The 24,205-nt window shown below is 38.9% G+C and overlaps 1 protein-coding gene across 7 annotated transcripts in view; it reads right to left on the bottom strand.

Moving 5' to 3' along the window:
• Positions 1-24,205, bottom strand: part of PTCH1 (patched 1) — a 73,569-nt gene that overhangs the window by 5,658 nt on the left and 43,706 nt on the right. For 5 of the 7 annotated variants that reach the window (XR_013179771.1, XR_013179769.1, XR_013179768.1 and 2 more), the window contains 10 exons: positions 21,391-21,509; positions 19,038-19,437; positions 18,231-18,540; positions 12,882-13,024; positions 10,755-10,938; positions 8,988-9,268; positions 7,337-7,474; positions 5,280-5,422; positions 2,217-2,316; positions 610-864 (listed from right to left, as the gene is read on the bottom strand). Coding sequence is in view for 1 of the 7 variants with exons in the window: in XM_054652650.2 (XP_054508625.2) it covers positions 610-864; positions 2,217-2,316; positions 5,280-5,422; positions 7,337-7,474; positions 8,988-9,268; positions 10,755-10,938; positions 12,882-13,024; positions 18,231-18,540; positions 19,038-19,437; positions 21,391-21,509 (2,073 nt within the window). In the remaining 6 variants the exon portion in view is untranslated. Of the gene's footprint in view, positions 1-609; positions 865-2,216; positions 2,317-2,490; positions 2,508-5,279; positions 5,423-7,336; positions 7,475-8,987; positions 9,269-10,754; positions 10,939-12,881; positions 13,025-18,230; positions 18,541-19,037; positions 19,438-21,390; positions 21,510-24,205 lie in introns of those variants that run through there. The other 2 variants (XR_013179773.1, XR_013179772.1) reach the window with 2 other exon arrangements.

Raw genomic sequence — 24,205 nt, 5'->3', positions numbered from 1 at the left:
ATGTGGCTGTGCTTGTACCTATTTCTAGGCCTCTGCTGAACAAAACCAGATCCGCATTGCAGCTCAGCATGCAACATCAGCAGGGGTAGGAGACAGAGCTTTTTCACTTTCCTTTGAAATCGCAATTATGCCAACTCAGTAGCAAGATGCAACAAGGCCCAAGATTTGGTACAGCACTCAAACTGCTTTCTTCTGGCTCTAATCTTTCTCTCCAAAATGTGCTGCCTCAGAGAGGCATATTATAGCAATCCACATGGAGCTGTGTGAAAGAGGTTGGGATCTTGTAATGTCTCCTTCTCTCTCTGAAAACAGTTATCAAACAGACTGAGAGCTCTCTCTTGTGGCTGGTGCCAATAGGATGTAATAGCAATTACTCATGCCAAACACCTGCTTTTGTACCACCACTTTACCCCCAGCTCAGTTCTAAAGGAGAGAATGAGGAAAACCTTCAGTCCCTGCGAACAGGTTTTGGCACAAAGTCACAAAGCACAATCCGTCATAAAGAGTTTTCCATGAAAATAAATAGATCTTTTTAAAAAAACCCAAAAAACAAAACACACCAAAAAACTTCTTCTTGCCCTCCTGCTAATACATATGAAAGATACTTACAGTGGATCTTGCAAAGACAGGATTCTCAGTCGCTTCCACTATTACTTGCTGGGCTGGTGCCCCAGGACCTTGGGTGGCCTCATACTGATGCAGCTCTTCACTGATTCCAGACACTGTGGTTTGAGAGCTGTACTCAGAATCAGAGGAATCTGAAGCATTATTTGTGTGGCCAGGTGGCAGTGCAAACCTCACAGTACCAGGGGGTGGCTCAGGAGATGGTGTGGGCAATCTGTCCTGTCCATTGGCTGGAGAAACCTGGTGACAGCAACACTTTCAGTTACATTCAGCTAGCTTTACCCTTTTAATCACTAGAGCTTGACACAAACAATGTTCTGCCACATACACCCTGCCGTGCCACAACAAGCTTAGCAACAGTTTTCTGATGAACACAGATACTGAACTGAAAAAATTAATGGAAGTATAAAAGACGTGACCTCCATCCGCAGATACATATGTAAACAAGACTACACAGATATTCTTCTGAATATCGTTGTATCAGGAAGAGCATACATGTGTATATGTGCATGCACTTGCAAATATATAAACAAAAATAATATGTGGGCTCCCCTCCCCTTTCAGCAAGCATTAGCAGTGATTTCATAAAATCACCTCAGTGGGTCGGGACAGTGTTACTCCATGTCTGTTTGCAAAGAGAGATGGATACACACATCACAGCAACATATATGGTAATAACACACACATTCACATTATTTGAGTAATAGACAGGTCATGCGTACTGTTAGGAATGCGGAGAGTACACATTGTTGTCAAAACTGTTTTACTAATATTAAAAGAACCCAAACACTTGTGAAATATACCAGTGCTGAATACATACCTTGTGTTTTATTCTTGTGCACACACATAGATATATGAAACATAGCACACTGAATCTATTGACACATGATAAAGACAGCCCCACATAACACAGTAATTGTATTAACTACAGGGTAGGTAATAAATGACCAACAACCAAATATAAAGATGGTGTCTGTGAATCCTGGAGTCTGGACTTGGAGTTTGTACTGTAAAGTCATCAACATCTAAGTGAAGCCTTCCCCACAACAAAAATGCTACTTGAGGCAGGAGAATGCCAGAGGGAGAGGTGGCTGGGCAGTGGGGACCTTCTGGCAGACCAATCCTGGTTATCAAGGTGTGGTCTCTCGACCACCACTGTGTGTGTTGGTCCACACCGGCCTTCCTGGTGGTCTGCTCAGCTAAACACTTTGAGGAATTCAACAGTGCCACTGAGGTAGGAAAGTAGAAGCTATGTGTACAAAACAAACTATCTTTTGCAAAATATTGAGGGAAATCCTTATTTTACAAACTTGTTTGCATATCACATTATGCGAGTAGTATAAATAACCCTATCAGGTTTGCTTATTGTGACCTCTAAAACAAGACTTATTAAAAAAAAAACAAACTTTAAAAAGGAGTAGTATCAACTATGTAACAAACAGCACTTTTAATAAAAATTTATAAAGAAGCCTGAGAGCAAGAAACTTAATCAAAGAAAATTTTAAAAATATTTCCTAAAACCAGGCGGTGATTGAGGGGGACAGCAACACAGACATAGTATTATTTTTCTGTTCACTAGTAATTTTACTGACCTCAGGGTATGGTCCAAAGAATGAGAGAAGAACAGGAAGCAGCACCAATCCATTGAGAACTCCCAGAATGGTTAGGATTGCCAAAACAGCAAAGAAATACCTGAAGTACAGTTTAAATGGTTTGGGGGAGAGAATAGCCACTGTTAGAAACAAGGAATTACAAATTACTCCTACATATGTTAAAATAATACAGATCCTAAATTAGCTCTAATATATTACTAACATCAAAGGAAACAATTATATCACTTTCCATATAAAATATAGGGGTTTTTACCTTTTGAATTAGAGAAGCTACATTCCACAAAGTGTTAGTTGAAAAGGAAAGAAAAAAATTAAATTTGTTAATTTCCCAGAATTTGAAAACATGTAATGTTATTTATGAATGTGTTACACAAACACAAAAATATGGATTGTGCAGGGAAGGGCTGAATGGATTGAAAGCACAAATACAATGAAAAGGGGCCCCCATTAGTGAAAACCCAGCAGAAGCAAACAAATGAAGTGAAGGGTGTAGAATTTAAACAATTTAGTGTAGAAGGAAAAGAAGCCCTCTTCTCCCATCAGCTAATCCACTGTGAAATGCTTCTGCAACTTACAGCAGAATGTCTAATTAAATCTACAGTATATCAGGTAAGGGTTTTCCTTGCTGTTCATTAATCAAACTTAACGCCTAGAATTCTGTGAGTTCCAGTTTTACCAAATAGCTTGAATTGCAACTCTTTTACAACACAGGAACCCGCCTTCTGCAAAGAAAATGCCCATTCTATAGTAAGCTTCAGCATTGTACTGAGTAAGAGCGCTCCACAATGGCAGAGCTGCATTGCAGGCTAATCTTTTGTTGAACAATTTAGCATCTCTGAATACTCTTGTTTTGCGTCAGCCAATTCAAACATAAAGGCTGAAATACTATGGAAGAAGAGAAAAGTGCACAAGTAGTTGTCCTTTCCCACCACTGAGGGCTAAGGTCTGGGATCCTTCATGAATACCAAGGTAAACCTGTCAGTAAAAGGAAAGTCTTGCTAGTTGGTATTCGGCACAGCTGGGGCTCAGACTAAACTTAAGACTGCGTTGTAACTAATGATTTCAAGGACTCAGTCTTGGTAAATTCCTGAAGGAGAAGGCAAAGGAGAAGAACAGAGGGCAAGTTTGCTACTAATGGGTCTGCTGATTACATTGTCTAGCTGGCAACAAACTTTACTGCCTCCCTGTTTTCACATCTGATCAAATATATCAGACTCCTGTAAAACTATAAATATCCTGCTATTGTAAACATTTGGGAATTTCTGATCTGCATTAACAAAAATCAGCAAGCCAATCTACTCTACTAACATAAACCACCAGAACTTTAAACTGGGACACAGATCAACAACAGACATTAAAAACATTTGCATCTCATCCATCTAACGTTAGAATAAACAGGAGGATTATGGCTTTGACCAGTTGGTGTATACAGTGTCTGTTAATTTACTTAATCTTCCACATTGCTGGACTAATCTGTTGCTTTCCGGAAGTTTAGGATCTTCTTCGCCCACTCTAACAATGCTCAAGCTCCCCATAGTTTATTTTATTATATTTTTTAAACACAGCAAACTGAAGTGAGACTGTGCTATAAAAACAGAAACTGATGGCCAAAAAAAGTAAAATAACATAAGTTGAAAAGTTGAAAGGCTCATTTTATAAACTGAGAGCACATCCAATCCAAATTTGGTGTGAAAGGCTGCTACAATCTTCCATTTGCTATGACACAAAAATGTGTGCCAAAATCTCATCTGTTAAGTAGGAAAGTTGCACACCAAAAATATACCCCTGTAAATTTAGGTTAAATCTATCAGTAACTTGTATGTCAAAATGTTCTGACCCTTACAAAACCAGGTCCTAAAAGAAAAATTCTATTTCTTCAATACCAATTCAATAAAGTAAAAAAATAGTGATTTTGGGGGAAAAAATTATTTCAGGACATGGAATACCTGTATAGTAATATTCTTCATGCAGGTTTAATGAGATCTAACTGCAACCCGCCTGCTTTCTGCAAATCTCTTTCATACATAAACAAAAAGCCTGATGAGATTTAGCAGTCATTCTCCCAGTTCCTGTCCCTGACATTTGTTGTTCTTGTTGTCAAATGGATGTCAGTTAAGTCTAGTCATCTATCCAGCTTATGTCTACCTAAGTAGTTAAGCCATCTTTCAGAGCATTTTTATTTGGCCCAGTTCTACCTCAGTTCCATTTTAGGGCTTGGATTATTTTTTTGTGTGTGTGCTATAGTTTACCACAAAGAGCCTGTGTTACTTCTAAGATTAGCCATTTTGCAGAGCTCCACAGGTTGTTTGGAGTAGAAGAGGATCTGTTTCATTGCACTTCTCAAATTCCCCTCAAGAAAAGACTTGCTTTCCTCTATACTTGACAAACACACATTCTTAATTATATTCGCAAGAAACAGCCTGCTTGTAGTTCTGAACAGAAGGGCCTTTAGGCTTTGCTGTACAAAATTTTAGTATGAAGTTCTACGTTCATATTTATGGTTCCCCAGCTCCCAAACAGCGCCTTCTTCCCCCCCCCCCCCCCCCCCACATCCCCCACCTCTTTTCCTCATTATGTAAAACCTACATAAGGATAGAAGGGGAAGGCCCTGAGAGAGTCACTTGCAGCACAGTTGAATGTTTGTAGGTTCACATGTCTTTTGCATACAAATTCCTGTGCATACAAGAAGTCTGGAGGACCTCAAGGCTAAAGGTCAGCTGCAGCTAACACTGGACAATACAAGATGCTTTGAACTAATTCAAACCCAGAATCAGCAAAGCTTCTAAAGAGCAACATTTTTGTGCTCCTTCATGTTAAGTCTCAGATTTTCCTGGAACAGATTTTAATGTCAGTGATGGAAACACTACCATGTCTAGCAAGTAACAAGGAGTTAATAAAACAGAGGGAAGGCAGGACCATGACATAAGCATACTTGACACACCATGCACAGTAATAAAATGACAGATTCACTGAAGTGAATAAAAATTAAAAGCACACTTATTTTTATTTTTGAAAGAAAGTCAAAACACAAAAATGCTTTACCTGACAATAAAATCAAACTCTGATCCTGCAAGCATTAACACCCCAAGCAGAGTAGACACAGCCCCATCCAGCACTGGTGCAAACATGTGTTCCAATGCAAGGACAGCCCTATGGTTCCTGTCTCCTATGGCAGTTAAAAACGCCTGTAAAACAAAAAAGTCCATTTCCTTAGGCAGATGTATACAACCTTCCAAACAGCCTCTCTCCTAGCATACACAGGTTTCCATCAGTTAATTACTCTAAATCACAGTTTATCAAAGTTATCTCTGTAGCTGCCTAACCCTTGAGAGAAGGCTTGATCCTGCAGATATACCACAGCAGCTGCTGAAGTCACACAACCAGAGTAAGCACTGATAACAGAGTCAGCCCATAATAATTCTGGAAGCTATGCCTACTTGCAACAGTAGCCTTTTGTCTCTGGATTTGCCTATTTCCACCTGAAAAGAATCTATATCCTGGTGAAAGCACTTCAGGTGTGAAAATTGCAGGCTGCTCCTCTCATTCTTGTGGGTCTATGGCCTCTGTGACTTTTTTAACATTTTCATTTCACTCAAAAAAGTTTTTGAAACTTTTAGTACTTCAAAGCTAGCAGTTCTATACATAAAAAATTATCCTAGGAATAGTGCTGAACATGGTAGTGCCTGAGCAACAATATCACAAGTGAACTGTCTTCATCCCTACAACTCCGTATGAATAAGCTTTATTAAGAACATGCAAATACTAGTGTTATAAATTTGTCTACTTTGTATGACTTAATGGTTTAAGAAAACAAGAACCTGACTGATCTTCTTACTGTGATTTGTAAGGGCTCTCTTTAGCTAATTCCCTACTGGCTATTAAGATATGTGCTGAAGCAGCTATCTTCCTCACAGTCCTGGAATTTAAGTCCCTCTTCTCTGGAACTAGAAAAAAACAACGTCACATTCACAAGCAATAGCAGAAAACTGACCTACAACTGCATTGTGAATCACTCTTAAACTCAATAAAATTTGGCATTAAAAGCACTACCTTTTTTGTTTATACAACACTGATTTGACTATTTATGTGTTCCAAAGTTTTTATCTCCAGTGTCAATGTGATAAAACCACTATTTTCAGTTTGCTTGGCATTTTATGTTCAGGCACAAGTGACCTGTAAAGTCCTGTAAATTAAATTAGTTTCTTCCCAACTAGAAACAACTGTTTTGTCCTTTTTTTTATTCCATTTTTTCCTGTTTTAAGTCTTCAATACTAAGAAGCTGTCATTTCTTTCTTCCTCATCTACACTAACACTTCCCAAATGATTCAAAGTCCTAGCAAATTCATTTGCCTCCAAAAGTCTATCTGTAGCAGCAGGGGAAAAAAGATGTCATCACTTGAGGAATTCAATTGCTCCTCTTTAATCTTACCCTACTTCCACTTTAGTTTTTCTCAAAATGATTCTTTTCATTTAGGGTGATTTCATGTGCCCTAACTCTGTACATTATCTAAACCACTAGATAAACAGTAGAAAAATATTTTCTTACAGACTGCATGTTTGTGCCTTCTATTATTAGCCAATGGCTTCTGAAACAAAGGTGCAGATTTTACAAATGGAACACTAATTCAAACATGTTCACATTCAAAAAGTCCAGAAATACCAAATGATACAATATCTGATTTTGAAAAACTCTTCTGAAGAATTCTCTTTTGCGAGATAGAGAACAAGCAAGAGGCAACAGAAAGCTGTGTAATGCTGATGCAGCAACACTGGGGCATCAGACAAGGATCATGAGAGTCTGGAATGAAGCAAAGTCATTTAAGATCTCTGTTTTCTCTATATAATTGCATTAATCAGGCAAACAGGTATCATAGCTAATGTATTCTCTCTTGTCTCCTGGGAGACTGACTCAATGGCTAGGAACCACCTCATGAAGATCAACTCTTGTTCCATTGAGACAAACAGATAGGTACACAAAACTGTGACCATTTTCCTTCTGAGAATCATGTCACTGACGAGAAACTGTAAGGATTTGTGATCTGAACATTGCCACCATTTTATTTTAAGATGTTTTTGAAATGCTTCTTGATTTTACATACCAAAGCAACATGAACAGTGAATTCCACACCAATGCCAACAGAAGCAATCAGGATAACCACAGGCACTGCACTCAGCTTTATTCCAATTAGACCCATCATGCCAAACAGCTCCACAGTCATCAGAGCCAGCACCACCACCTAGATGATTTCAAACATCTGTTAGTATTTTCTTATACTCCAGACAATGAGGAGAAAGACATTTCAAAATAACCTGTTTACCATAGGACATATTCCTCAAAGCCATCCTATATTCCCAAAGACAAGCTGCTCTTGTTTCATTATTCTCAATGGCAACGAATAATGCACAGCCAGTCTAAATTACACCCTAAGAACCAGTTAACACATGAAGCACCAGCTTTGTATTGGTTATAATCCATCAGTAAGCTGGAAAACCATTTATTCCTCCTTATCATGGATACTTCCCAAAGGTGCATTTTTCTTTTTCACCCGTATTTCAGACTGTCCTTCCAGAAAAAGTACCTTTCAACTATCTGTATTTGAACTCTCTTTTGTAGAACTGCAAATATAAGCGAGGATGTCTAAAGCACAGAAGAAACTGAATGCCATAATCAGCTGATGTGTCTCAGGTTACAGAGGGACTCTCAGCTTTTAAGGTATTTGGGGGGGATTGACATGGACAAAGTGAACAGTTAAATATAAGAGGAAGCTTTTATTTTTCTTTCATCTACCTTGTAAAAAAAACTGAGGAAAAGGGAGGGAAGGAAATCTGGAGAATCAACTTTAAAAGTAGCTAAAGCCAAGCAGGAGAAAAAAAAATAGACACACTTATAAAAGCAATGGTGGACTCTGAAAATAAACTCTTTTTCCAAAGGAGAAAAAGTATGCACTACAATAAATGATTTTATAAGCTAATGAATCAAGCATAATAACATAAATTGCTTGATAAGGTGCTATGAAAAATATTCTAGACTAAACATTTACCTTTTAACATACCTGTCATATAAATGTACATTAAAAAAACCTAGTAACTTTTTTATGCTTTTCTACTTCTGGCTTTTTATAAACCATATGATAGTTTATGGAATTTAAACATAGGGATATCATCATTCAATATAACTTGAATGTTTACTGAGAAGCTTTTGGTGCCTTGCAGAAAGCATGGAGGAGTATTCTCTGCAGTTTACAATTTTATGATCTTTCTCCTCGCTGAGTTACAGGCTTTCCACAGTCTGTACTGTACAACATAAGCATTTCAGTTTTTTCCAGAAATATTGCATTCAGAAATGGCTGGGAAAATTTACAGACAACCTAGTCATAAGCAACTGCCTTAAATAATTATGTGTGACAAAAGAAGAGAAGGAATACAGAATTAGAAATTGTTTTAATAAAGTTCTTAATTTTCCTCTGTGTCTTTATTTCTTATATTAGTGTGCATTTGAGCAAGGGTAAAAGTTTATGTACCTTTCTAAGAAACCTTTAAACCTGCAAAAAAGGTGGCCAAAAGATTAAGGTTATTAAGGTTTGTACCTTCAGCATGAACCCTACCCCCTCAAGTTGAATAAATATATAATGAATGATGCAATATACATACTCCACCAGAGGCCCAGACATAAACAAAACCTTCCCGACTACAGCAAGAGCTATGCTGAAAGGAATTTGACTTCAACAAAGACCCTTATAATAAACTTACAATGATCCCAGCTGTCCAGGGGTTTAGGAGGAAGAGGGCACACACCAGAAACGTGCAAGCCAAAACCACACTAATGGATAAGAGGAGCCAGTGACGAAGTCCAATGTACTGCTCCCAGAAGAGAAATGGGTAACCATTAGGGTAGCTGGAGATCCCCAAGCTGGTGTAGTTGTTACAGATAGCTCTCACTTTTTCAATAGCCTCCACAAAGTCAGAAGTTTCACGCAATCCATTGAGGTAGAAAGGAAACTGAGCATATTCTATGGGCTCGGCTGCTGGAACTAGGAAAATGACAGCAGTGTTAAAATGCACTTTTGGGAAGAACATTATATACAGGTTAGCAAAATATTTTATTCTTCACAGCAAAATGCATAAAAGGTAGTGAATTTGAATTTACTTGTTTGGAATTAATTATAGTTTTAAAACTCTCCAATAAAGAGAAACCGGAAACAGCACATGAGATTACTCTATTTTATCATGCAGTGTAATGGGATGAACACAGCCTCCACCAAGTTCCCTAACAGTTACCTATAATTTAACAGTAATCTTTCAATCCATGTATTTAATCCTAATCAGTGTTATAGTGCTTTTTACTGAATACCTAGTCAAAAATCCCTAACTGCGACATAAGAGTGGACAATCACATAATTAAAAATTTTATCCAAATGCTCCTCTTTTATGCAGTTTCTTCAAAATTAAAGATCATTTCCCTAAGATTAACTGAGATCCACTGACACAAAACTAGACAAAAATTAGGCTTGAGCAGGTTGGTTGGTTTTTAAAGATTTCCATTGAATATTTGGAAATTCAGATGCAGAAATCCACATTCAGATGGAAATTAGTGGAGGAAAATTCCCCATAATATAGAAGTAATGGCTTACTGAGTTACTTCCATAACTTTTTATCCCTTAATAATTTGACAAACCAAGACTCTCCATACTTCTTTTTGAGTGTAATGCAAGGTCTACTCTATGACTAGAAAAGAAAAGGCTTTTTCAACAAGATTTTGGTTACTGCCACTGTGTGTTCCAACCCTGCAGCTTCATTCAGTTGACTTGCTTAACATGATTTGCCCTATTATAATCTCAACTATAAATTTTCATTAAGACAAAACTTGGCTGACTGCCACAAAGCTCTAGGGTTTGGATACACTGAAGCGTGGTTATCCAACCACATTTCCAAGTGCACCAGTTGTCCCCTGTATGCCCTCTCTCCTTCCCTACTGGTGTCCAACTAGCAATCCTCAATTGAAAGCTGAATCAAAGCCAGCTTTTGGTATTGGTGCCAGAAAATAGTGAATGGTGTGAAGTGGGACCTCTCCCCTAGTCCCTCTAGCTCTTGTATGATATCAGTGCATTAGCTGAGTGTACAAGTTACTTTGGTAAAAATTTCTTAGATATTAGGAATTGAGAACAGCCATGATAGAATTTCAGTAATGAAATTTCAGAATAACTGAGGCAGGAATTTCATGAAATGCCCAGGTTTCTCACACAGACAGAACTATCAGGTAACACTTTAAAAAGCAATGCTTACTATAAACTTTTAGAGCTTTAAACTGTTCTGTAACCCATTATTCAACATGATAAAACCCTGCAATGGTGTCAGAGTCTCAGCGGCGCTTGGATCTCCTATAACTACAGTGTAACACAATGTCTTCTCCTGCTAATGCTTCCGAGCCCTGTGCAGTATCAAGGGTTCCTGGTGCTAGAAGGAAGGAGTGGGGGCACTCATGTAAACTGTAGGAAGTTAAGATGAAACACTACTTACTCCTCAGCCGTGTTTCTGGCATGTAGTCTGCTTTGTCATGGACCCACTCTGGGCGGTGCGGGCGGATGTTGGCCTGCGAGGCAGCGTAGGCCACAGGGTCATTGCTAACCCAGGCTGTCAGGTAGATGTAGAAAGCATTTGGGTTAATGATTCCATCCGCATCCACCAGACGCTGTTTAGTCAACTGCAAAATGGGGAAAAAATTAGAAGCCTTTCAGAGTAAGTTTTGGTTTCAGCAGTCTTGCCATAATGCTTTCAACAAATGGCCTGGAGATGCAACACATGTATAGGAGGGTAAAAGTAAGAGAAGATGAATCTTCACTTGAAGGGACTTATCAGTAAACTATTGTTGGACAACAAAAACAAAATCTAAGAAAATGCAGTGACAGTGGTTATTTATAAATTAGTGCTCATATAATATTTACAATAACCAGTAAATCAACAGATGGTTCCAGAATACACTGAACCAATTAAATCCAAATTCTGAACAACTGCAGCCAAGAATGAAAAACAACCAAGTTGGAGAAACATATTTAAAGACAGGGAAAGAAAACCTGGCAAGAGTCCCTATACATGTCTGTGTGCAGTTAACCTCTGTTGTTAACACTGAAGGAAATGCCACCCAGTAAATGGAGGAGAGCTATAAAAATAAAACAACATCTGTATAAATTTTGCTAACACTTGCCTCCTATGACCTATGTATTCAGAAAATGCCCAGTGTCAAAAAAGCAAACGACTGCCCCGTGTTATTTGGGTCACTGTGGGCAAAGCATCTGTGGAGTAAACAGCAGTGGTATACTTCCAGAGTTCTGTTAGCCAAATCCTGCACAGCTAGAGCTCTTGCAGAGGACTCCATGGGTGAAAAGTATTACTGGGGATTTTTGTTTTGTTTATTTAAAATTCTGGCTGAGCTCCAGTTCCAGGTCTTTTTAATGAAATGAAAAACAACAGTGACAGCAGTTAAAAAAAAAAAAAAAGTTGGATTCCAAGGATCTGGATTCAATTAGTCCACAGGATATGCAACAACTGTATGTCTTCAAGCTGTCTCTGGAACTGCACAGTACAGTGCTCAACCCCTGTGGGTGCACCACACTTTTCTCCCTCCCAGGCACAGGAAATTATATCAGCAGCTGCAGTCCAATTGCATTTGTTCCACAGCGTACCTGGTACACTCTGCTAAACAAAATCTCACTGAAGGTTTTCTCTTCTACTCCCTTTCTTTGCCTAATTCATTGCTGAAGCTTCATTCAGACCTGACAGCATGTTGCATGTTGCTATACAGCACTGTGTTTCACACACTACAGTAACTTTGAACAATGTACTCTGTAAATCTGTCACCTTTAATGCCAGGAAGAAAAAAGAAAGACAGTAAGCAGAACTGCCAAGAAGCTCATTAAAAACACTTTTTTTCTGCCTGAAAGCACAGTGAGTTGATGATGACTCTCAGAGAAGAGAGGGTATGTTATTGAAGAATTTCTTCTTCAGCATTTGAAATCTAATTTTAGTATAAGGAGTCATTCCTAATGTATTTCCACTTACAAATGGCTACAGCAAATGCAGTCATATGTCGTGGTAACCTCAGGTATATTTTATTTAGTCAGCTTTAACAACTGCCATTGATAGGTCTACAGCACTTTAGATGTATTTAGTGATGCTGGAACAAGAATATGATACTGCATGTAATCATTTCAGTCTCCTTCCTCTATAATTCATCAATACATTTTTAAAAATGTTCTTCTTTGAACATATCAGTAGGAACAAAACAAATAATTGCAAGTGTCCGACATAGGACTAAACTCCATACACCTATGGATGCAGAGAGGTATTTTCACAACAATTTCCATGGAAACTGAGCATGTCTGGCACAGGGGCACAAAATGCACACCAGTAACAATCTAGGACTGGTATTTGCCATGTGGATTTGAACACTTTACAACATAGGCCATACTGCATCTGAGGAGTGGCTTCAGCAACATCAGCAAGGCCATAAAAGAAAGGCACAATTCAGACATTCAGCTCCTTGACATTGAAAAAAAAATACTACAACCTCTGTAGACTTTGCACCTCCCCCCACTCCTGAAGACTTGTGTATTGTTGTGTAAACCAGCATGAACTCTGATACACTACCTGGCTGATGTCAATGGGCTTTGCATGGTTGCCTGTTTGTACCAAGAGTTTGTAAGCCAAAACAGCATCGTCAGAACCATTTTTATAGCTGTTGTAAGTGATCTTCCCAGTTTCCCAGTCACTGTCAAATGCATCCTGAAGTCCTGAGGAGTTAAGAGAGACAAAGGGAAGACAGAATAAGTAGGTGAATAATCAATTATAAACAAGTTTCAAAAGGAGAAAGAATAATGATACTTTTTCATAACTGAATCAGGATGAAAATTATTGACCTGGTGCCTCCTAAATTTGGGGCTCCACACTGTCAGTGTGTGGGAAGTGTCAGTTGCATGTCCAATATTTTGCCCAAAGAAAGGCAGGGGAAGCAAGAAAATGCAAGGGAGAAGCCACAAGAGTCTCTAGGTTGTGCAGACCAGCAAAGTTAAGCTAGCAAGCTGAAAATGCCTTGTGAACGGGCAAAAATGGCTTCCCCTCAAGGGAAATTGAATATCTTCTCCAAGCCTTCCACTTGGAGAAGTGTATGGGAAAACGTTAATCTTGTCTAGAGCAGAGAAGGGCCGAGCTCAGCCCTCATCCAGCTTCACCATCTTACAACCAGAGGAGGCATAAGTCTGTTACCTAGAAGGGAAACCTTCTCCTTACTCTCCTCTGCCTCACCAAAACTGTGGCTGAGTGCATGGAACCACAGAGGAGGACACACACTGCTCTCATTACTGTTTTGAGCTACTGCAGAGCACTGGGGCAATAGCTTCTACGCTATAACCAGAAATTCCACTGCAAGCAGGGAGAAAAACACACTCAGACTTTCAACTTCAAACAGCAACTCAGCTGCTCCTCAAGCACAGCATGAGTGAACACGATTTTGTCAATTTGTTCCATCTGTTCAACTTGTGCAGCTAATACAAGTCATGGGATCTGCTGCCAGCACATGTAAAGATCACAGCCAACACCTATTCACTCTCAACTGTTATTTTCCTCCTTGCCACCCTTCAAGGGGGAGGGAATACCTCACAGCAGAAATTTGGATCAGATTTAGTACAGGAAGCCACATCCCAGTACAAGGAAGCTCTGTGCAAGCAGATGACAAACTGCATGTCCAGGGAAGGGAAGAAAAAGGCCGGGGGAGTGGCGATGGAGGAAATCATCGACCCACCTCACAGCTGGGCTGAGGAGCTTTATTGAAAACCATCGCTGCAGGCTGGATAGGTTAGCTACAGCTGTACTGAGATAAGAGCACTGGAAGAGAAAATGCACCCAGCTGACACTGTCTCCAGGGCACAGTACCCATTCCCATTGACAAACTCCCATTGACAAACTCCTCTCTTCCTTAGAAAACTGCCTCCCATGCTGTCTCACTAAGCCATGTCAAATCATGTGAAGCCAACAGGCTGAGAACCAAATGATGAAAGAAGCCTGCCAGATCTCCGCATGCAGTCCTCTAGCACTGTTCCAGGAGGATGACAATTTGCCATCAGGTTTTCTGACATCACCAAAGGACTTTGAGGTTCCCTTTCAAAAAAGCACTGTTTGCTGGCACTGCAGAGAGGGGAAGCATTGGTAAGAGTATGCAAAAATACCAATCCATCCCTTCTGTCCCATGTCCAGCTCCATATCAGTTTCTCAAAAAGTGGCCAGGTGAGAGTATTTCGGCTATCATATCAGTGACAAGAAACACAATGACTTTGGAAAGTGAAGAGGATGCAGTCAAAAAAGCACATAGAAAAGAAGGAGATGACCCAAGAACAGTGTAACTTCCATTAGAAGTGTCTCCCTTCCACAGAAGGGGCACACAAACTGCTATGGTGAACAGCATCTCAGGGCAGAGCTTTCACATAAACATCCCACCCCTGTCAGGGGGTTCCACAGACACAATAATAAATCCTTTGGCATGTGACATATACCAGTTTGCAGTTGCAAAAAAGGGCATGTACTTGGAAACATTACTGCAGTGGGTGAAAACTCTCTTACGTCTCCACCACATCCCCCTGCTCCCCTGTTCTCACAAGTTTGGTCATCCTTCAAACCCTGCTCCCTTTTACACTTTTACTCTTCAGCTAGCTTAAACACTATGTTTCAGATCATTTTATAACTCACCTTGCTGAAACTAAAAGTCTACAGAAAGACTATTAAGAAACCATTGGCAATTGTACTTAATTTCTGAAGAATTTCAAACTTGCAAGAAGTAAAATTTGCCATTACACTTTGAAATTTGTAGTAGACTTTTGCTGCTTTCAAAGCAAACATGTTCATAGCAATTATTTTAGTAGATATTTAATCTATCATAAATGGGATAAACTATACGTTTCTGGGCAGAAAGATGAAATCTTGCTCACATCTTTCTGCAGAAAAGTTATAGAAATTAAAGGAATTTTTGAAACTTTATATGAGGAATTTTTTCACATAAGCAGTCACTTTTGCTTAGTGCTTCAGAAGAAAGTGACAATATAGAAAATTATGTGAGAGTGGGGGTGAGGAAGGAGTTCCTACTGGCTCATGTGAGCAGCTGCCACCTTGAAACACCAGATAAGATTTCCCTTTGCAAAAACAAGCCTAATTAGAAGCTATCAGGGAATCCAAGCTACCTCATTTACATTTGGTCACTAACAAAAGCAATATTAACGTTTACAGCTTAAATGAATGATTAGTGTGAACTTTTCTTCTATTGCATTTTCAGTAACAGAAAATACGGTAACATAAACAATACTAGAAAGCAAAATAAGAGGGATCTCTGAAAAGAGAAGTGCATGAGGCAGAAGGCACAATCCACTGCTATTAGATGAGGAAGAATGCACAGCTAAACCAAGGGTGCCTTTTTGGTAAAAAATGGTTGTTCACATGTTGTTGCATCCTTCATTCTGCTGGACAAATGTGTTTGTGTCAGAAGGCCATCTTGAGCCATTAACCTCTGGCACTGGATTCACAGTCAAGTCAGCAGGAATTAGCCATGCAGGTCAAAGCTGTTCCTACTTCAATTATCCAGCCCTTCCAAAACATAAAACTATGCCACTGGAACTGCTCTACCTCACAGAATCCAGCCTAAACCTATACCTTGTTTGTAAATTCTCTCATCATCTTCCCTTCCCTTGACTCTTTTGGCATCAGCCACAGCTGGTAACAATCAGGTGTTATTCTGCCTATTAGTCTGCACCTTTCAATAATTCCCCAACTATGACAAACATGGCAGCTACAACAGTCTAGCTCCCCCCGTAACATCAATTCCCTGTACCACTTGAAAATATAATCTCTTTCTATTGATACATCTCAACATCCTCCTTTACAGCCCTGTGAATGAAGTATCACACTCTGTGCCTGCAACTTTACAAAGCAGCAGGGTTGCATTAATTGTGACCTCCTCAGAAAAGGTAGGGAGGAGAGGTAAGGATACAGACCTAAACGCCAATTAATAATCATAACGATTAATTCTAAAGCTGTGTGTCATCAAAAGACTGGCATGTCACATGGACCACAGCAAGTCACTACAGCTCCCTGGAGTCACCCTGACTACTCTACTGTAACATTTTAGCTCCATGCAGCCTGTCAGTATGCCCCGGGTACCAGGAATACACGCAGCTCCTCTAGTGGAAGAAAAGCAGAGGACAAATAAGGATAGGCTGGCTAATGTGGACTGGAGGGGAAAAGTAACTATGTGCTAAGTACGGAGTAGGAACACCGCTATGAGAAGAGCACGTCTGCAAAGAACACACACAAGCACAGACAGACAGTGTGAGGGGACATGCAGGCCCTTGGCCACACAAACAATCTTTAGTGCAAGAGGGACACAAAGGATTGCAAAGAGGACAGGGAGGCACCCAAAGTGAAAGAGGTTTGGGAAAGTATGTGGTGCGCCTGACAGAGGGGCACTGGGAACGGGAGTACTCCTGGGAGTAGCACCAAGTGGGCCAGCTTCCAGCATTTCACTTCGAGCAGCCTGCAAGGGAGCAGATCCAAGGGCACCTCCTCCAGACTTTATCGTTGGCAGACTGTGCTGAGGTTGAGCACTAATAAAGCTTCCTGAACACAATCTCAGATTTCTATCTCCCTCATGGGGGAGGGGGAAAAAGAGAAAATCAGGACACCAGATACACTTTTTCCTACTGTTTTGGAACAGCAGCAAAAATAACCACAAAAGAAACAAAGTAAACAGCAGAGGTTTAAGAGAATTTGGAAAAGCAGGTAGAAGGACTGCTTAGAATTCTAGCAAGTATAGTAAGGTTCCAATCCAGCAAACATCTAGCTACGTTGAATTTTCTTCCCGCCAGTAATGCCATCCTTTACAGCTCAATATGCTTATGCGAGCAAAATATTTTAAATAAAGCTTCCAGTAAGTAGACTGCAATGAATGGATCCAATGTATTTAAAAACCATTAAAAACCCCCAAAGCTAATAGCTGAAATACTGCTTTACATTATTTAGGAATGCGTTAACACATGGGAAACCTCATTTTGTGTAGATTTGTCACTAATGTGCGTCTGCTTTCCTAATATTGTTCAACATATTTTCAGAAGGAATAAAATACATCAGATACTGACAGTTACTTATATGTTCTCTAAGAATCACAGGCTGCAGTGGTCATCTGTACACAATTAAGTTTAAAATTTACAGAAATTTACAGTCTCACCAGGTCAGCACAATTTTTCTTTTTTTTTTTTGCAAATGCTTCCTAGAAATTCTCCCAATAAAAAGATATAGATAGGACCAAAGCAATCCTGGCAGGGTGTGTTGGCTGTTAAAGTATCTTCAATATTCAATTACCTGGTTTCAATATAATTATCATCATAGTACCTGAAAGGCCATGCCTTCTCTTGTTTTTCCCCACCCTGTTACACTTCAGCACAGAAAAGCAGCACCACAGAAAGGGTGAGTGTAGTTGATTAGAAACCTGGACTATGCAGTAAGTTCCTAGCCCAATAAAACACATAAGCCACACTGAGTTTTCTTCATGCCAGCAGTCCCAGTTGAAGCCAAGAGCTGAAAGTTAAGTCTCTGTCAGAATACATCACTGGATAGGGATTTTTCATTCACTGATCTGAAAACACTCACCAAATATTTATTTACCCAAGACACAGGGCCATATTTGGCCGTAATGCATAATGCCTCATCAACTGCTTAGACATGACTGGCATGGATATAATCCCTTAAAGCTTCATAACTGTCTTACTAGGGAGTAAACTTAAACACAAAGAAAATAAGTGACAAAGAGTGTGCCCACACATGGGTTCAAAGCAGCACCTAGGCATTCTCCCTACTGCTCAGAGCCTTTAACTGTGTGACTGAATTACAGCAATACCACTATGAACAACTGCTCTTTCTGAGCAAAACAAACTAGGAAAAGTTTCTGTAACACTCTCTTACCTTGCAGCCAGTCTCGAAAGTAGTGCAACCACATTTTGGGGAGCTGCCTATCCTCTTCCAACAAAACATATGCCACGTTGCTGAAACTTCTGTGAAGTTCATAAAGTAACTGCTGGACATTTGGATAGTCTGCTTTCTGTGTCACAATATACATGTTGTAGAATGAAAAGTACTTGAACTGTGCAGCAATAAAGTCATATTCCCGTGTTTCCCGTGGTACAATGTCTGTGAGATCTAGTCCATCTCTTACCCGGGTAGTTCCATAAAGGCTGAGCCCAAGTAAACCCAGAAAAAGAAAAATAACCATAATCTGCAACAGAGAACAGAGATGTATTTGGTTTTAGGCTTCTAAAGGAGCTAATAATTCATAATGTCATATTACAAAGCCAAATTCAAAATTAACATCCATCAGTACTTTCAAGCTTTTATTTTTCTGGTGTTTTTTTCATGCATATACATACTACAAGATTAAAGTCATTTGTTCTTCCTTGAAGGGGCTCTGCATCATGGATGAGAAATTTCTATTGTAGTAAAGTTTAAAAGTGACATTAATTTCACTGTTCACAAGCTTATGTTACTCATAGTCACCAGCACCTTCACTCGTAACATATATTTTAAGTATGTGTCCATAGCACTTGCAAGATAAAACTTATAAAATAAGAAACCAGCTGTAAATTATTAAAAACTGTTATTTCACAAGAGCTGTATTTATTCCTTATATTTAAAACCATTGCTAGGATATTTTTTTAAAACTGGGCAAGGCAGAAATCTAATTTTGAAAACCAGGTAAATAGCTCCCCCGATTACCTTAGCTTTTGGTTTTAGGAGGAATGGAGCATAATGCTTTTCTGCAAAAGATGAGAGTGTCCACTTTGTACAGGGTTGCTCAAGGCAATGTATACTGGAGTCTGAGAATTGGGAAAGCAAATCCCTCGTCGAGCTTGTGCTTTCTGGGCTCTGGCAGCTCAGGTTATCTTGTGTCACTGTCACTGGCTGCACAGATATTTCTGAGCGGGGCTCTGCTGTGGTGTAGTACACCTGCGTGTGAGGATCATATTCTGTGCGCAGCTGCACTGTGGACTGCATTGTAATCTGGGTTTCATGTGCAAAACTGTGGCTGCTGTACGGGGGTGGAGGACTGTAGCAGGTATTGTCATTTTCTGCATACGCTTGAGGCTCAACCTGAATCACTCTAGTGACACACGGGCTGTAAGAGAAGAAAAAGCCATCTGATCGCATTGAGACAGATCCTTATTTTAATCGGGCTAGATAGGATAACATGCTTTCATCTGAGATTTTTTTCTACTTCTACCGGACAGTTTACACTAATTACGTGTACCACTTAGATATTAATTGCATTCTGTGCATTTAGGAAACATCTCTCAGATATGGTTCATAGTGTAAGCTCCTGAGAATACGTGCTAATTTCTTGTCCTTCAGGAAGAAGGAAACAGCATCTGTCTGAAGACATTGACGTGTACACACATCACTCCATTAATTACACATGCTCATCAGGTAGCTGTACAGTCTGAAGGCACAGTAAATGTGTGAGTCTGCATCTCTGTATCCACACTGAGAATTGATACTTAGATGAAGAGGGAAATGCATGACATAGCTAGTTCTTGTGTTTAGAAGAAATGAAGTAACTGTTAAATGATATTTGAGCCTTCTGGATAAGATCTCAGACTTTTGGGAGGCAGGTTGAAATGATTTGCCATATACTGACTGAATATTTTATAAATCAGGAAAACGTTAAAGTATTAATGAAAAGATTAATTTCTAGGAAGGATGGGCCATATGAAGAGACAAAACCACAGAACTGAAGTATTCCCTTTATTTTAGTCTATGCAAAACTCTAGCAGTTACCTAGTTTATATTAAAAAATATAATTATCAGAGACAAGCCTATTCCTGTACATGAGAAATGATGAATGGACGATACTAAACAGTATCAGATATTTTTCATCAAGTGCACAAATTCTACAAAAATGAGAGGAATTCAGAATGTTGCTTACCTAATCAAAGCAAGCTCTCACTAACTGCATTTCTTCACATGCAAAGGGGCTGAATTCTGATCCACATTTGGTGCTGAATTCTGATCCACATTTATTCCCACATTTAGATGAGGGAATGAATGGAGTGTCCTGAATTCTTGAGAATCAGGGCTCCAATACCCTAACACATTGAGCTGTTCTCTGGAACTATGACTGAATAAGAAATAGCTTGGGATCACTCCCTGTTTTAAGCATTCCCCCAGACACAAATTTAGTAAAGTGTTTTCTTCCTTTGACATTAAATATTAAACTATTGGCTCCTGGATGCATGTAAAAGGCTAAAATGTCCCAATGAAGATTCTCCACATCTTGGTTATGGCAGTATGAGTACATGTGTAGAAGTGTAGCTCATCCTCTTCACTGCAGTCAAAAGCAAAAACTAAGGTAGAAATGATGTTTGGTTTCCAAGCAGTGGCTCCACTGACGACAGTAGACTCCTAACCCCCATTATAGGCTCAGAGTTGGCTGTGTATCAGGTGAGAGTATGTTTGTACATGCTTTAGAATGGCAGTATTACCATTCTGTATTACTACTGCAGCCACAAAGGACACTTTATCAAGCATTATCCTGTAATGGTAGTGATTATTCCTTATAGTGCTATGAAAAACTCACCTAAGGGGAATTTCACAGTTTATTTATTTAAGTTTAAAGGCATAAATGCATAAAACTTAACATATCATGATTTACTCTAAGTCAGGCTTCTCAGTATCCCGAGTTATGTACACCTTTCCAAGATTAGCCAGTACTGGCATTGGACACCTTGCAGTAAGTCAAAACCTTCTAAAAATACTTCAAGATATTCCTAAATAGAGGGTCTTTCATCTGCTTTCAGAAAGTTGTTCTCCAACAGTCAAAATGAACATATGTAGAAATGAAGGGAAAAGCGTGGGGGAAAGGGTATATGGGGGAACAGAGGGAGACAGATGTATTTCAGCTTTTCCCTTCAGGCAGGTAAAAAACAAGGTAGCAAATGTAAGCCAGTCACTAGCAATGAAATGGTAACAATAACATGCTGACCCCACTTTAGTGAAGAACTCCCACTCTTGACAAGGAATGGATGCACTGATTGGTGACCACAGAGAGGACAAAGATACTGCTAACTCTCACCTTGTAAAACAGCAAAATATGTCCAGTCTCCTGTCCTCCCGACGGTAAAGGTCCATGCTCAGGATAGCAGGAAAAATCAGCAGAACCATAGCAAAATTGAACACCACCACAACTGCTGCCTAGGGACAATCACAGGATAAGTAAAGCTGCTAAACTTCATTTAGGGCATCAGCTTTACAACACATAAAAATCCCTTTTAATTCTCATTCTCATTTACCATTGCACTCCATCTGATGCTTTTGCCTGAGCAAACTGAGAGATTATATTTTCCCATTTCATTATGGTAGGATATTGTGATGAATTAATTTAATACTCAACCTCATATTATTATAACACATCTGTGCCTGGATATGTCATGATTATTTTTAAAGAGGAAAAACAGCCTGTTGACTCAGTAATCATATTTTTACATAAAATTCTGACATATTTAGAGTCTCAAAGCAAAATAAAATGGAAGATAAACTGAAACTAGAACTGAAGGTCTTACATTTATGGGATCTGAAGCAATTTAAGTATCACAATAACATTAAAGCACGTTATTAAATCAGAGAATTAGATCTCAGTAAATTTTAAAAAACTATCACATTAGTGAAATACTGTGCACTTGATAGTCTTACTTAAGAGTTTAGCCAAGAAAGAGCAATATTTTGAGTTTATCAGGGAATATTTTTTAAGTAGAATCAAAATTAAATCAACACCACATAGCAAATATATGTATTAATATGTCTGTCTTTAACAGAGCTTGATTTATGAGCCAGTCTACCAAAACGAGTCTTAAATTGGAACAAAAATACTTGATTTAATTTGTAAAGCAAGTATCACATAATGAAAAAAAACAACCTCCCCGCCCACCTCCTTTCAAACCATACTCCAAACCCTTTCCCACACAGAGATTCCCAGAGAATTTCCATAAACATATGTGGTGCAGCATCTATCATTATTATTGATAGCATTTATTTGTAATGCAGAATTGTTAGGAGCCCTACCCATCACAAAGGGAAAGCTGGGCACTGGGAACTGGAAGAGAGTTTTAAGAGTAGGAGAAACACTGGGGAAAAAAATTTTCAGCCACCAACCAATGAAAAGAAAAAACCCTTTGAAAGCCTTATGTTTTACCCATTTGGTAAGCAGCAATCTCAATACTAGCCCAGTTTCATATATATAGATAAACCAGCTATCTATATATAAACTGTCAAGTCCCTCCACCTGTGACTTCTAAAATAATGACTACTTGGGTTAATATATTCTTAAAGAGCAGCAAAAGTTGGGCTACAAAAATGACCCAATATAAATGTGATGTCCTTTTTCCCAAAAGAAATATATGGTTTCTTTTGATCTTGAGAGATCAGACCTTGAAACTGGCAGTACAAACAATGTGATATCCAAAATCCGTGTTTTAAAAATTCTTGAGTTGCTTTTCAATTAAATTCTATAAATTGCTTAAATTTATCTGCAAAAATCAAAGTAATAACACCCTGAATGATTTTTACAGTTTTGAAATAGTCAGAATATAATAAAAAGCTTAGATATTGTTTTTACTGTTCTTAAATGACAGAATCAACTAGTTATGCAAATATTTTCTGGTAATTTCAATCATAAATATAGTGCATACAAAAGCTGGTTTTATTGCTGTTTCTTTTTCCTGATCTCCAGCCTGCTTGAAGTAAGATTTTAGTACTGCTGGTTGTCTGCAGACATGTCTACTAAAACAGAATTTACCTGGCACTTGAAGCCAAATTAGTATTTAGTCATCCTTGCGAGAAAAGATCCAATGATTATTTAATGATTTATAAATATTCACACAGAAAGGTATGCAAGGTCATAGCCAAGACTTTAAAATGAAGTGATTTGCTTTTGATCTGTTCTAGAATTAATTCAATCTGTCAGAAAAACAAATGGCTGCTGTTGAAAGAAAGGTGTTTGTTGGACCTCATTCTTACAATTGCTTTCTTTGCTGGTGCTAAACCAAAAAGAGGTTGAATCACCCATATAACATGAATAATTAGTTGTGCCTAACCAAGATCTTGTATCAAGGATCAGCTAGGATTTACTGAGATTTGGAAAAAATAGCTGAGGTCTGAGTCAATAATTCTTATTCCTCTCAATATGGCTGAAAAACTAACAGAAGTCCTCTGTTTCTGCTTTATAAACTGCAAATACTTCACGCCATATCAGTTCCCTTTCTAGACCCCAACATCCTTGAATCACCAATATTATTGAATCTGAAAAGTAATACTTAACTGTGTGGTCGAAATGCCATTAAGGATAGGTATATTGACATTTGATTTTTTTAGGAAGCGTCAAAACTAATCCAACAACACACAGTAAATCTGCTTACTTACATCTCTTTTTAGAACAACTAGATTTTCCACTGTGCCATCCTAGTGCTGATGTACTAACTACCCTGCAAGTAAGATATTTCAAAACAATCTCTGTTCTGATTTTAATTTTAATAGATTCCTAGAGCTTAATGTTGCACTACCTATATATTGCGTGCTCTATCTCACCCACCTTAACTCAGTGTTACAAGGATTAGTTGTTCTCAGCTTTCACAACTAAATAACTTCTTGTACGAATTCTAATACATTGTCCCATCAAAGAAACCCCACACTCTGACTTGATAAGGAGAGGAAAGGATGAATTACTGAGGAGTGATTCAGTCCCTGCTCTGATGCATCTGCCACTGCTGCCCTCCCAATGTCATTTGTACACACAGTGCTGCAGAATAGGAAAGTACAAGCACTGAGGTCCTGACAACAATCTGTAAAGGCAACAAGGAACTGCGGCAGCTGAGCTTCCCAAAGAACAGACAGCA

This window comes from Agelaius phoeniceus, chromosome Z (genome assembly GCF_051311805.1).
Source record: "Agelaius phoeniceus isolate bAgePho1 chromosome Z, bAgePho1.hap1, whole genome shotgun sequence".
Lineage (NCBI taxonomy): Eukaryota > Metazoa > Chordata > Aves > Passeriformes > Icteridae > Agelaius > Agelaius phoeniceus.
This window is presented reverse-complemented; position numbering and strand designations above follow the sequence as displayed.